This window comes from Poecilia formosa, unplaced genomic scaffold (genome assembly GCF_000485575.1).
Source record: "Poecilia formosa unplaced genomic scaffold, Poecilia_formosa-5.1.2 Scaffold188, whole genome shotgun sequence".
In the NCBI taxonomy this organism is placed as follows: Eukaryota; Metazoa; Chordata; class Actinopteri; order Cyprinodontiformes; family Poeciliidae; genus Poecilia; species Poecilia formosa.
This window is the reverse complement of record NW_006800127.1, coordinates 832,212-846,239: the sequence shown is the minus strand read 5'-3', so window position 1 is coordinate 846,239 and position 14,028 is coordinate 832,212. Positions and strand designations below refer to the sequence as shown.

Genomic DNA, 14,028 nt, shown 5'->3' with positions numbered 1-14,028 from the left:
ATACTAAATGTGATATCCCTGTCCACTATGAACTTTTGATCAAAACTAATAATAATAAAATTATGCTTGGTGCAAAACCATCTAATAGTCCTCAGAGCTTTATTTAGCCACAAACAAAATGACAAATTGGATCTTTGAATGTTCATTTTCTGTGTCTGCTTTTAGCGGGTGGCAGCATGGGACAGTTGGGGCCGGCACAAGAGGACATATTCTAAACAACCAGGCACCTTTGCTTCTAAGACCAACTTAGTCATTAATAAACCCAACATACATCATTGTTGAAAGAATGTAAACAAAGCCAGCTGAAGCACACTGCAAAATCTGAAAGGAGAGCCATGCACACTAAACACAGAAGCCATGTTGCTGAGGTGACAGTACTTTGAAGGTCAATATCTGAACACATTTCTTTGGTGTGTGTGTGTGTGTGTGTGTGTGTGTCTGCGTGTGCACTCAGTAAAATAAAAAAGCGCTGCACCCTGCCATGTAACTAATACTGCATATCTGTAGCATATAAACCTGCTCAGCATTACTTCTTTGAAGGAAGCTGTTGCCCTTGGTAGCCAGCATCAGCGTTGCTCCTTTCTTCATCGGGAGCTTCAGCTAACCCTCTCAGTGGGGGCCTTAATGGAGCTGGATGTCTGAGACATATAATCCAAGACCTACACAAACCGCCCTCTGAATTGAAACAGCCTCACTGCTTGCCCAGGGAATGCTACAAACTCCATTCATTATTAATGTATACGTTCAGAATGGATTAAAAATTCTGTATGTGTGAGAGAAGAAACAGTATGCTTCAAGAAAGCTGCCCTTGTGCGCGCTTAATGATCAGAGTTTTTGTTGGAGTCTGAAGCAAAGCAACGGGGATCGCTTCAGGACTTCGTGAGGGAACGGAGGGCCAGCTTGGCTTACAAGCACACGAGCAAGTGTCTGACTTGTTTACTGCTGGGAGAATTATGGCGCTGGTTTCCCTCACGGCCACATTTATTCATTTATCTCATTCAGTTATTTATCTTCAAAGAAATATTATATATCTGACAGCCACGCTTATTCTCTTGGTTGTTTGATTACCAGCCGTTACATTAATCTCACTTATTGTGGAAATCGAAAAGATGTCATATTTTTTATTTTTTTTCTTTTTACCCGAGGGATGCGGCAGATGAGGAGCCGCAGGTGGGTTTTTCATCCGCACGGCTTTAGACGAATGAGTCACACAGCAAGAGTGAACTTGGAGTTATCCTTTGAGCACGTATTAGTCCCTCAAATGCCGAAAAAGCAGTTGACCTTTAATTTGTTGTCGACAAACTCACAATTCAATTGTCTTTTAAAACCTTTGTATTTATTTTCCTGTCTGCTTTAGCCTCAGGGAGCCAGAAATGATGAGTGTAGCTGTTCCCCAAGAACCACTTGTTCTCCGTTTGAAAATTCTGACTCATAACTCAGCAGCTTTAATGTTGGTACGAGCAAATAGAAAATAAATAAATAAATAAATAAATAAATAAATAAATAAATGTAATAGTAAGTCATGCTTTGGACAAGACAATCTTGGATAATTGCAATAAATATAAACCAAATTTTCAGATTAAGTAGGTCAGTAGTGGTTTAGGAACTGGGTGATGTGGCTCATCAAAGTTATCAGTCCCCTTCATCTGCCAAACCACTTTGAAACATTTTTTTTTTTTTGAAAGCCTCCCGGATCACAATGAAGTCATAACTAAACTGAGTAGAGATTCTTTAAAACACACTTGACTCTGTTTGTGAAAGTACAAAAATAAGATTTTTTTTTTTTTTTGGCCCATCTCTCACAAGAAAGGAAAGTCGCATCATATGGACTAGTCCACCTTGGGCTCATTTATTTCACACTGACTGAATATACTTTAAAACACAGTTTGTGATCTCTGAATTCTTTACTAAACTCATTTTAAAAACATTTTTTTTTACTTTCTCAAAAATAACATCTATCTCGTGAATTCAAAAAAATATACAAGAACCATCACTGAAGTAAATCTGAATATTATCTAAAATAGACCACAATAATACTACTACTAGTCAAAGATTATTACTTCCAGAGTTTGACATTTTCAGACACACTAAAATAATTGATGTAATTATCAAAGCGAACGCTAGGGGTCAGTGTCTCACCACTAGCGGGGATAGGCTGCGTCCACCTTTATCACTTTTACCGCAACTCGCTGCGCTTCCTGGACCTGGTAGTGTTACCTTGGAAAGTAGGCTAGTAACACATGAGGTTTCACATCATAGCATAACATTGTATTGTTGAAAACAGGACAAATAAAGGGCTTCAGAGGTTAATAGAAAGAAAGTGAAAAGAGGGCGGGCCACCTGATGACGGTAGCGGCGCGGAGGAGCTGTTGAGTGTTAGTCGCTGTTTGAGAGTGAGCGGCTAAAGTCCACTTGGATTATGACAAGCTGGAAACGGATAAATCCATTTTCTCGAGGAACCAGGACACGAATTTAGGTAAGATACACTAAATCTTACACAAAAATACTCTAATTCGCGGGGGTTGTAATGTATTGTGGTACTTTAATTGTTACTCTGATAATTTACCTATCATGATCAAATTCTAGAATCTAGGCACATTATTGTCATGTTTTTTTTTTCTTTTTCTTTCTTTCTTTTCTTTTTTCCCCCCAAACAACATAGGCTATTCTCTTGAAACGATGTGGAACAAGTATTTTATCTCGAGGGAGATATTAAATTGACATAGGGTGACACCTCGCTATATTCCCCGCAGTGTGTTTAAATTGCATGTCTGTATAATGAAAACATCCATTGACCCTTTGTGTCTCTCTCTGCATGACTGCGGTATTAAGTAATCTAGACTTTCAAGGAGTGAGTTTTTAGTAATTTTACATTTCCCAGACCTATCTATGCAGGATCCACATGTGAAAGAGACAGCTGAGAGCATGCACTGTAAACACACAAGGTGCAGGAGGAGCATAGATCTTTCAAAGTTTGTTACCCAGCCATCATCTGGACAGTGTCTTAAATGCCAGCTAATAATTAAGCTCTCAAAGAAGCGCATGTAAACCAAACAAACTCCATTATCTACTGTTTAATGGAGATTCTTGGCTTGACTGATCAGCGTGGTAACATTTACAGAGCTGGTTTCCAATTCTTTTGTTATCTAGATATTTGTTTGGACTCTTACAGAAAGTCTCTGATCTGATCTTTAAGCTCTGAGTGAGTCAATGTCCTGCAGTTTCTTTCTTCTTATTAGGAGTCCAAAGGGCCAGACCTGATAAATATTGATGATAACAGGAAGGCTAAAATAAATTCTGACTATAAAAAAAAACATTTAGTTTCAAGTAAGAGTAAGTTATCTGGCAACATGGCCACTTGTAAGCCTGGTAATGGCCCACATGAGATTTTACTGCTGTGATAACCTTAACTGATTTCAGGGTATTTAGATAAGCAAACAACTTAAATGTGTAACATAATCTATTTTTGTTTTTAAAAGACGGAAGGGACGACTTTTAAGTCTTCAGCTACAATAATAGATTTTATTTTTTTTTTTACTGTTTTTTAAATAATGTAACTTAAAACATGTTGTTTGTTCTTTTCATTCATAGACATAGGCACCAGAATAAAATTAGAATATTCACCTCCTAAAATTAGCTGTACTTTTTTTTTGCAATTTAAGCTTGTGTATTGTTGGAGTATTAGGCCTCTTGGTTTTCCTGCTCTCTATAGTTTATATCAGCTGATTAATTAATCAAGCTGTCTGCTCAGATTGCAAATCTGTCTGCTTGTTAGAAATGCTGCTCTACCTTCTTTGTTGTATTTTTATTTTATTTATTTATTTTTTTGAAAGCAACATTTTTTGCAGCAATGTTCTTTCTGGTGAAAATATTTGATATTTCTCCACCTTTCTAATTCAGAACTCTTGGAAAGTCCTCATAGGTCCTTCAGAGCATCAATAACTACTGCTCTAAATTTCTGACTAATTGCACAATATTTTACACCCCACAAGAACAATTTCTACCCAGAATGTATGTCAGTGCTGCAAGAATAAAGTGATGTAATTTTGTTTTTGCAGCGTTGGGAGAGAGCATTCTGGTGAAGTATGTATGATGTTTCATGTGTGACATTTCGTACCCATTTGACAGTCAAATTCAATATCTTTATGTGTAGAAATTTAAGCACGCTACTCTAATAAAGTAACGAGTTATTGTGGTTTGATCAGGGGTCATAAGTCCATATTTCGTAATAATCAGAGGACCCAAACTGGGGTCAGAACTCCGATCAATGAGAATAGGATGAGGAATAAAATCTTTAGTTATTTGCACTGGTGGCTGTCTGCAGGAAGTCCCGGGCTCCTTCTGCATCAAGTTTGCATGTTCTCCATGAGCAGGTGTGGGTTCTGTTTGGGTACTCCAGCTTCCTCCCACCGTCCAAAATCATTTTAGGTCTACTGTTTTCTCCAAGCTGTCCTTAGAAGTGACTGTGGACCACTATAGGAAGTGACTGTGTGTCACTTCTAAGGTAGACTGCCACTTACCCACCAGGCACAAGAGTACAAGGATAATGAGGTAAAGACCATTAATAGATGGATGGATATGAGCATTTTTAGGACTCTTTATCCCCACCATTTAGCAAAAAATACTTAATAACCAAGAGAATAAACATTCATTCAAACAAATGGCTGTGAAAAGGTTTGTTGAGAAGTGAGAAATGGGAATAGGAAATGTTAGCGTGTATGTTAGCGATCGGCAAAGGGATGAATTAACCTGGAGTCATCTGGACTGTTTCAAGATAAAAGGATATTGCTGATTAACGCAAAAACACCCAAGACTGCATGTGTTCATTTTAGTATTTTTGCAAGTAAATAATTAGGGACCCTTTTGCTTTTTTTTTTTTTAGCTATCTTGTTTGTTTCTTTTCGCTATAAATCATATCTGCAATACCTGGCTATAAGATTATTATATTCACAGAAGATGCAAGTCCCTGTCTGCCCTCAGAGATTATGAATTTAAGTCCAGCGACTCTCGATGGGCTTTTAGGCTGATGTCACACCTGAAATAGAAAGAGGAGATTATTTCTGTTATATAAAACAGGACTAATCTTTTCTAAACAAATGACGGCAAACAGCATCTCAGTGAGAGAGCTTTGTCTTCTGTGTGTTGCTACTGTATCAGAATAACTCCAGTGTCAGAGATGGATGTACAGAGCTCAAGTGTTTTATTCACCACTGTGCAAGTAAAACATGTAAAGCTGCAGAATTGTGAACAAATACAGTCCAGTTCTGCTGGTTTTAAAGGCGTCCATCTATTTGGTTGGAGCACAGCTCAGTAATGTTGATTGTAATCTTTTCTTTGCTTTGTCACTCAAGAACAATCATGTACGCTGAGAAATTCAGCTTTATACGTTCTTTAGGATAAGTGGTGTCTGTTAAGGGAGCTGCCACCACCGTCCTCCGCTGTTCAGCCACTTTGTGGTTGCTTGATGAAATCGTTTCTGTGAGTGAATGTCACAGGACAGAGAGCATGTTGGGGGCCGAGGTCAGCAGGTAGACAGATTAGAAAGATCATCTGGCTCCATGTTTTCTCGCATTTTTTGGCTTATTGCTCGGTTGCTAGTCTGCAAATTAAAGTTTCCTGGATTTTTTGAGTTTCAGGCCATGAAGATGAACACAGAAATATTTGACCATGAAGAGTGGTGAAATTGAGTAATTGCTCTCTGCAATTTTATTTCCCATCTTCTCTTTTCTGTTACATTCATATTTCATTTACCCGTAAAGCACTGCTCTTCCTTATCAGGACCACTATAGGATGCTGATTTCCTGAGTGCTTTTAGATCAAGACAACCTGTTTTTACTGAGTCCATGACATAAATGAATGATTAATAAAAGTGTCCCTGAATGGAACTCCTTCTGTTTTCTTGTTGTTGGCTTTTTTTTAGGTGACGCTCACGCAAGATTGAGAAATCTTACAAGTCATTACAGCTGACATCCATTGGGGGGATTTATGGATGGAGTAACTGCTCCTCTGCAGAGTAAATTTGTAACATTAGTGAAATGAGAATAGTTCCCAAATTCAGAAACTCATAAAAAGCACCCGTATTTTGGTAGATTAAGTTTGACATTCCACTTTTTCTTCTAAGCACTTAGGGGACCATAAGAAATCTAAAAAGTCACATTTTTGACGCCATCAACTTGGGTTTAATTTCCCGTCGGTTGTAAATTAACATCCTTTTGCAGAGATCAATAAGCCTTCACTATAACGTCTCAGTTGATTACATTTTTTACTTCAGACATTCTGTGTTTATTGCTCTAAAACATCTGAAACTTGAGGGTCCGCTGGTTGAAATGATTCTTTCCAGTGCCAATTATTAAAGCCGCTGAGCTTTTTATTACTTAAGATATTTTACATGTGTGGTGTTTGTTTTTCTTTGCAAAGTCGCCACAAACCCAAAGTGGACGTTTTTGCAAGGTGGGGAGACAATAAAATGCCGACACGTGCAAGCCGAGCAGAGCCAGCGTGTTTTTGAGAACATGATTTAAATTAATTTCCTGATTTTTTTATTTTTTTATTGTTGTTTTGCACTGTTGCCTTTTAGGTCCCTTTGGCAGTTGGTTTCACACAATAACATTGTCAAAACAGTACTGAATAAATGATTTACAATGCAAATGGAGCGTTTGTAAAATCGCAGTTGCAAAGGACTGCTTTGACATCTGGTTGGATGTAATATTTTAAGTACTGCGCATCAACACTCTGCATGCTAAGAACTTTTTTTCAACTGGCTTTGATGCACACACCGTCACTGTAACCAGCAGTAGTCTCACAATGAAATGTTTTCCTGACATCATACAACCCTAATTGCAAATTCATTAGCAAATCAAAAGTTAATAATATTGAGTATAGCTATGTTTTTTTTTTTTTTTTTTTAGATTCTTACAGCATAAAAACTTTAAAGTATTTTGATATTTAAATAAACACTCCACATAAATATAGATAACACAATGTGACTGCTTCTATTTAGAACAGGAAAACAATAGTTGTTCTTATTGCTACACAGTAACTTATTACAGGGAATATTATACCTCAATGTCATTCTGGTCTTTAAAAGGTATCACAAGTCTAATAAACTGATATTAACTTGGTAATTTGTTAGGCTTAATGTTTGGAACAAGACTTTACGGTTTGAGGTTTATCAGGAATGCTGTCATAGTTTACCATCTGTTTTATAATTTATATTTTGTGGCACTTGTTACATTTACTCAGTTTGTTACATTTACTCAGACAGGAAATCAGCATGAAGAGAAGGGGTGAATGTCCAAGGGTTGGGAATTGAATCAAATATGGCTACATCAAAGACTAAATATTTCCAAGGGTCTGAATTTGTCTTTTGGAAACTTACAAGCTAAGTGCAGGAGCCTTCTTACAGAGACCTTCAGCTAATTCCTACATAATGTTGGTGTGTAAATGAAGGCAGCTAACTTACAAGGAATCCTGATAATCCACCAATCAATACTTTCCCAACAAAGTAGAGAGTTTTCTTCTATAAATACCCGCAGATCGCTGTTGCATCATCATGTGGCTGGTTGCTAATCTCAGTTTATCTCTGGCTTGTCAAAGAGGTTTTTTTTAGTTTGACCTTCTGTTAAAAAGAAATGATACATTACCACAAAAAACAACAACAACAACAACAACAAAAAAAAAAACAAGAACAAGCACCAACCCAAAGACATCACAGGTTTTAATACTCCCTGTCCTTTTCTACTTTTGGAAGTGATTTTTCTTGTTTAGGAATGCGATTATGCAACTTTTTTCCAAACGCAAAGTCTGACGGAGCCCATATTTTCTCTTTGTGATGCGTATGCTGTGAAAATAAAACCCACGTTTCTGATTCTCTGTATTGCTGTCACCATCACAGATGCAGTGCATCGCTCTCGCTGCTGCATTATGCAACGTTAAAGCCAGTTGTCATGGTGTTAGCCTTGGAGAACAACAGAGACTTTCTGTAAAGGTGTAGTCACCGTCTCTACTGCCAATAGCTTCACTTTTCAACCTTTAATATATATATTTTTTTCTTTTTATCTCTCTCATTTTTGATCAAAAGATTAATGCCGTGCCTGGTTTCGTGTCGGTGTGGTGTACTTAGCAGAGACTCTGGACTCTCGGCTTGAAGGACTTAGACATGATTTGTTTGATGGAAAGTGCTGAAGAGTGTGGCTGCTTGCATTGGGATCTGGGAGCAGTTAGTGTCTCTCTCTTTTATCGCTTAAAAGGGAGGCAGTAAACGAAAGAGCGATATTACCATTACTGCAAATAAGGTTGGACAAGGCTTGCGCTGCTCCTCGGAGTGTGTGCCAGTGTCTTCTCTCTGTCAGTCGGTGAGGGCACTGGTGCATGGGATACACACAAACAATTCATCCCTTTCCTCCTCTCGCTATCACTTCTTCCACTGCTCCTGAAGAGGGTCTTACTCTGCAGAAGCAACATTGGCATTCACATCACAGCGCGCGCGCGCACACACACACACACACACACACACACACAATTCGCAGAGATGATCATATTTCTCCATTCATCCACTCGTGGGTTTGGCTCCTCTAAGGTACGTGCGCTGTTGAACTGGCTCCACCTCGTATCGATCTAGATTACTCTTCTCTGCAGATTAACCCTCAAGTTTAGGATCGGAATGTCGGCGCATATGTGTCTCTGTTTTCAGTTGTGTTTTTAGTTAAATCATGAGATTGCTGCTCTCTTAATCAATGCTCTGAGAGTTTGGAGCACATGATATGTTTTAATTGATCGAATGCACTTTCTATGTATTTCTTGGAGCACCCTATGCATCAGCTCATTTGTTATGACTGAACCCTGCTGCACCAACTTTTCTTCCCATTTTGCCATTCTCAATCACAGACTATTAACTCCACCGGCTCTGTGTGTGTGTGTGTGTTTTACTATTTCAGGCTTCTTCCCTCCTTGGTGCTGCACACTGAAGGAACCCTGCAGTGAAAGGAAAGAGTAACAGCCCATGAGTGTTTGTCTGAAGAGGTGAATGTCTTTGTGCACACGTGCGACCTGTTAAAGGAGAGTTTCTACCCCAAGAGACACCCAGCAGAGATGCTGGGAGCTCACTTCATGGCAGCGATGCTCCTGTTGCTCACTTCGTTGTGTGCAGTGGCGAATGGCTTTCCGTTCAGAACGCCTCTGGACCTGGACGTGACTCCACGCGTCACCGTCCTGAGCAGCGGTAAGGATGTCTGCTGAGATTTACGTTCATGGCTTTTGCAATCTGAAAATATTCTCCAGAAGAATGTTTGGGAATATCCTGTGATTAGTATTTTTACTGTGGTGTTTCCATCTCTCGGGGTGTTTCCTAACACTGGCATGAGCCAGTGTTAAATTTTCTCTGTGCGATAACCATGTGTAAAAACATCAATACCGATGTTAATTCATTTATTTCATCTGTTACATTAACATGTTATTAGGAATGGACCAGTTGCTGATATACCATAAATGTCAAAGATTTGACATTCAAATCTTTAATCTTACCATCTCCACGGTTCAAAGTCCTATTAAACAATACAGAAAGTGCCAGAGCGAGCCACATTTCCTCTGTGAATATGGATTACAGAGTAGCACAGTTCTTCCCTTTACCCACCTGTTGCTCCACGCCACGGATCACCTGGCATAAAAAAAGCCACTGCACATTTTCCCGGCTTACAAAGCATTACATTTTATCTGTTTAGAGGTATCTTTGATTACAGTCTTGGCATAAATAAAGCAGCACTACCCTTCACGCTTATCCAGGTAATCTTGCTTTAAAGCTGGAGTTGGCAAGTTTCAAGTGGCATGATGGTTAAGCAGCTGACTGCAGGCTCTGCCTGAGCTGATAACCCATCTAATTAACCAGCTGATGTCCAGTCGTGTGCTTTACTCTGTAAAATGAAGATAAGTCTAGAAGTACATTTCTACACAGTAAAAAATTGAAAATCATTGAAATAATCAAATGGATTAGTTTGTGTTTGTTAGCTACGTTACATTTAGCATGTGTGACTAACTTAGAGTTTTATTCTCATGTAACTTTCATAGTTTTGTGCTGCTGTTAAGAAAAGCTTGCGCTCATATATTTTTATTATCATCATTATTATGAGGACAAGGTTTGAGGAATATCAAACTATTTCCAATGCTTTTAAGTTTGCAGTAATTTTCTTATGTCAGAGGTGAATGTGAGCAAATGATAACAAAGGATTTAAGACCTCGGTGTAAATAAATAACTAAAATGTATCTAAAAGCTTCAATTTCTTTAGCTGATCAATCAAACCTGTGTTTTTTTCCCCTCCCCATTCAAAGTTTGAATAATATTGAATGCCACTTTGGGCTCAGTTAAATAATAATAAAAAACTGAATGCAAAATGGAGCTCAGTTAAAATTTTAATGTTTTGACCTTGTATCTTTTAAGATTTTTATTTTTTGCCACTTCTTTCTTTCGCACCTCAAAACGGCTCCATTCTTGTTTTTTGTTATTTTTGTTTTTTCGAGAAATCTCAGTTATTCACTCCTGTGAATAAACATTGTATCTCTTTTTTTGACAGTGATGATTTTTTTTCTTTTACTCTTCTTGTGCTTAGCGGTGATTATTATTTACTTACCTTGTGAGTGATGGCATGTACCCTGAGGTGCGATGGAGACATAAGCAGATGTGTGAATTGCTTTCTCTTGGATCCCTGCAGAGCATCCAGGGCGTCTGACTTCGCTGAGAGTAGTCGAGAAGCACCGTAGCCATGACAACTGTTGTAGTGTGGTGCAAGACGGCGGTATACAATTTTTATCTTAGGACGTGTGTAAGGATGTGTGAATCGTTATAACAGGAGCTGTTTATTTTTTTATACTGTTTTGAAAAATTTCGTACTGCAACATAAAAAGTTTTTCATAATATCTGATCCCACTTGTTTTTGAACAGTTTTATTTCTTTAAATATTTCTCATTACTCCTTTATTTAAACCCCTCTTGGTGACTATTTGTTTTAGTCACCAAGAGGGTGACTAGCTCATTTAGTTCATTTTTATAATTTATACTCATTCAGCCTTTCGACCCTCTTAAATAAATTCTTCTTGTTTAATTCCTGTTGTCTGCTTATCTCTCTAAGTCAACATAAATATTATTTTTTGTATTTTTTCCCTTGGTCTCACTTTAGTTATTATTGACTTCTTCTTTCACTTTACTATGTTATCAAACTGATTCGGTGCCTTGAAAAATAATTCATATTTCTCTAACTTTTCTACATTTTGTTGCTTCCCAACCACAAATTTGAATGTGTGTTATTGTAACCTTTTGTAGCAGATCAGCACAAAGCAAACAACTTCAACAGAAGTTGAACCCTGAACCTGTTCTCCCTTACATAACAGCAGAGCCTGGATCGATATTAAAATGGTATAGATGCAACCAAATTCATGTTAGAATGGCCTAGTCAAAATCCAGATAAATGTGTGAAAGTTGCTTTTTGCTGTCAGTACATCTGCAAAACTGGCAGATTTATACAATAAAAGACTTGCGGCTGTGTAATTGGAGTGAAGGTGACTTAACAAAGTATCGACTCAGACTGGCTGAATGCAAATACACGCCACATATTTGAATGCATTATACTTCCACTTGATAATAAAGAATGTTTTGTAATCTGCCACATCTAATACAATTAAATAGAGTTTAGCGTTTGGCTGCAATGTGACAAAATGTGAAAAGGTTCAAGGAGTATGAATCTTTTGCCCCTTTACTAAAACTTATTTTTTCTACAATTTAAAACCAAGGCTTCCAAACCTGAGTGGTTAGACAAATCATTTGTGCATATAAACATTTAGGCTTTACAATTTTCTCTTCAAAAAAGAACAAAAAAAAAAAAAATCATGTTAGGTGAATTTTTTTTTAGGTTTATCAATTTAAATAAATTCTCCATCCATCCACCCATCATTTGGGTGATGGGTAGATTTTTAAATGGAGAAAAAAAAAACGTGAGAAAGCCTCTCCTAATTTAAACCTGTCAGGTGTTGTGATCATTTGCTCTCAGATTCATGTAAACGTCAGAAAGGTGAGCAGTAAACACGTCTGGCGGCAGAGCGTGAGCTGTCACGTCACAGTCTAATGCTTTGAAGTTCGATGAGTGTGTGTGTGTGTTTGTATGCTTTGTGTGTGTGTGTGTGTGTGTGTGTTTCCTTGAACACAGTGTACCGCACTGATCAGCTGAGGTCCCTCCAAGTGTTTGCTCAGTAAATAACATCACTGTGGCTCCTCTCTGTGACTGGCTCAGACCTTTTTGTTTCACAACCCGACTCAGACAGCCTTTTCTTCAATGCTCTTCTAAGCCGAAGCTAAAAAAAAAAAAAGTGCTTTTGGGACTTATTATTGTAAAGCAGCCCTGATAAATTTCTCTCTGGTGTGCCACACTCCCAGTGAGGATGTTTTTTGAGGTACTTCACGCCTGCTGTCAAGCCCTCACTCAAACAACATGTTATGCGTCTTAATGCTTGGATTGCTTAGAGGAAATGTCAGCTTTTTTTTTTCTTCAGTCATAATGCATTGTCTTCTCTCATAATGAGACGCTCATACTGCGTAGGAGAAGTTCTTGTTCTGAAATCCCCCAGAGGACGAGAACTCTTCTTGTTTCTGCTGAGAATAAAGGATAAAAGTAGACACCTGAAGACTCGGGAGCAGCGCGGGTTAGGAAATGACTTCTGCTCAGCTGAACAGAGAGCATTGTGTTTCAGAGCAGCTGATAGGAATCTTAATGACAGCTTCCGTGATAACCATGCAATATTCAGAGGGAAGTGAATTGGCTGTGGCTGGTGGATTCATGACACATTTCTTCTTGGCTGCATCGCTCTCTGGCAGGCATGAGAAGTAGATTGTCTTTGCATTTATATGGCTTAATTGCCGTCAAAATTACCGCACCTGATCATAGAAGCTGCTCAGCATCAATCTCTGCGGGTATTTTAATTAGACACCGACTTAGCTGTACATCACAGGCCGCTTCCAAATATTGCTTTGGTTCTTACCGGCTCAGAGATGTCTGTGTGTATTGACACTGGTGTCATGTTTACTCAGGCTAAGTGGACTCTTGATAGATTATATGTTTAGAACTTTGCACAACTTTCTGCCGCAAGCGAGTTTCTAACGTCTGTTGTTAGTGTCTGTGCGTGAGCACACATTGTACTGAATGTCTTTATGTGACCTCATTAGTATCTTGGACTGTCAAGCAGATCCATCCAAATATAGCTTGGAAAACTGGAGAGTGACATGCAGCTAAAACCAGGAATTTAGATACCTATAGCACCATTTGTACACAATCTGTAATATCTTTGCTGATGTTTTTTTGATAAAATTTCGTGTCAATATTTCCATCTAATGTTATTTTCTTATTTTGTCATCTATTCTGTAAATTGCATCAGTTCACTTTGCAGCAAAACAGCCTCAAAACATGATGCCACCATACCCATGCGCCACGACTATGTTCCAAGGTTTTACGAGCTTCCCCTCTTTTTCCTTCAGATGCAACAATGGTTATCTTGGCCAAACATTTCAACTCCAGGTTAATCAGACCACAGGATGTGTCCAGAAATCAATATATCTTCCTGAGTGCAATTGCAGACGTACCTGGCTTTTTGTGCTGGTTGTAGCAATATCGATCCTTCCTCTCTGAATGCACTCTCAACTTCAGCCAGCAACTTCACAAGGTCTTTTGCTTACTATGATGCAGATTTTCAGACATCCTCGACATGGTGGTCTTGTCAGACAATAAACTGCTCGGCAGGAAACTGTGTTCATGGTGAACGGTTTTGTGTGCGAGCTGATAAGGTGTGCAGTGGCTGCGTTGGTGGTGAAGAAACAGTGCATTGTGTCCAATTATCTCATCAACCTTGCCAGTGTTTGTTCGGATTGTGGGAAATGAAGGAATTTGTCATAAAACACGTAGGAGTCTGTACGCTTAACTATGAAATCTCAACCGTCCTCTGACGCTTTGTGATGACTCCGTGTGGCTAACAAAGTTACGCCCAAGTATGAGGG

At 38.5% G+C, this 14,028-nt stretch overlaps 1 protein-coding gene and 1 long non-coding RNA gene across 3 annotated transcripts in view; one reads left to right on the top strand and one right to left on the bottom strand.

The window, feature by feature from the left end:
* Nucleotides 1-2,165: 2,165 nt before the first annotated feature.
* LOC103147728 (semaphorin-4G-like) overlaps nt 2,166-14,028 on the top strand; it is a 31,864-nt gene continuing 20,001 nt past the window's right edge. The window contains exons 1-2 of one of the 2 annotated variants that reach the window (XM_007566221.2): nt 2,166-2,476; nt 8,937-9,220. In XM_007566221.2, coding sequence (XP_007566283.1) covers nt 9,091-9,220 — 130 coding nt within the window. In that variant the 5' untranslated portion in view covers nt 2,166-2,476; nt 8,937-9,090. Of the gene's footprint in view, nt 2,477-8,357; nt 8,579-8,936; nt 9,221-14,028 lie in introns of those variants that run through there. The other variant, XM_016678741.1, reaches the window with a different exon arrangement.
* Nucleotides 9,544-10,889, bottom strand: LOC107837913 (uncharacterized). Its single transcript, XR_001663963.1, has 2 exons — nt 10,623-10,889; nt 9,544-9,908 (listed from the first exon to the last, which is right to left on the bottom strand). It is a non-coding gene; the product is annotated as an uncharacterized LOC107837913 (long non-coding RNA).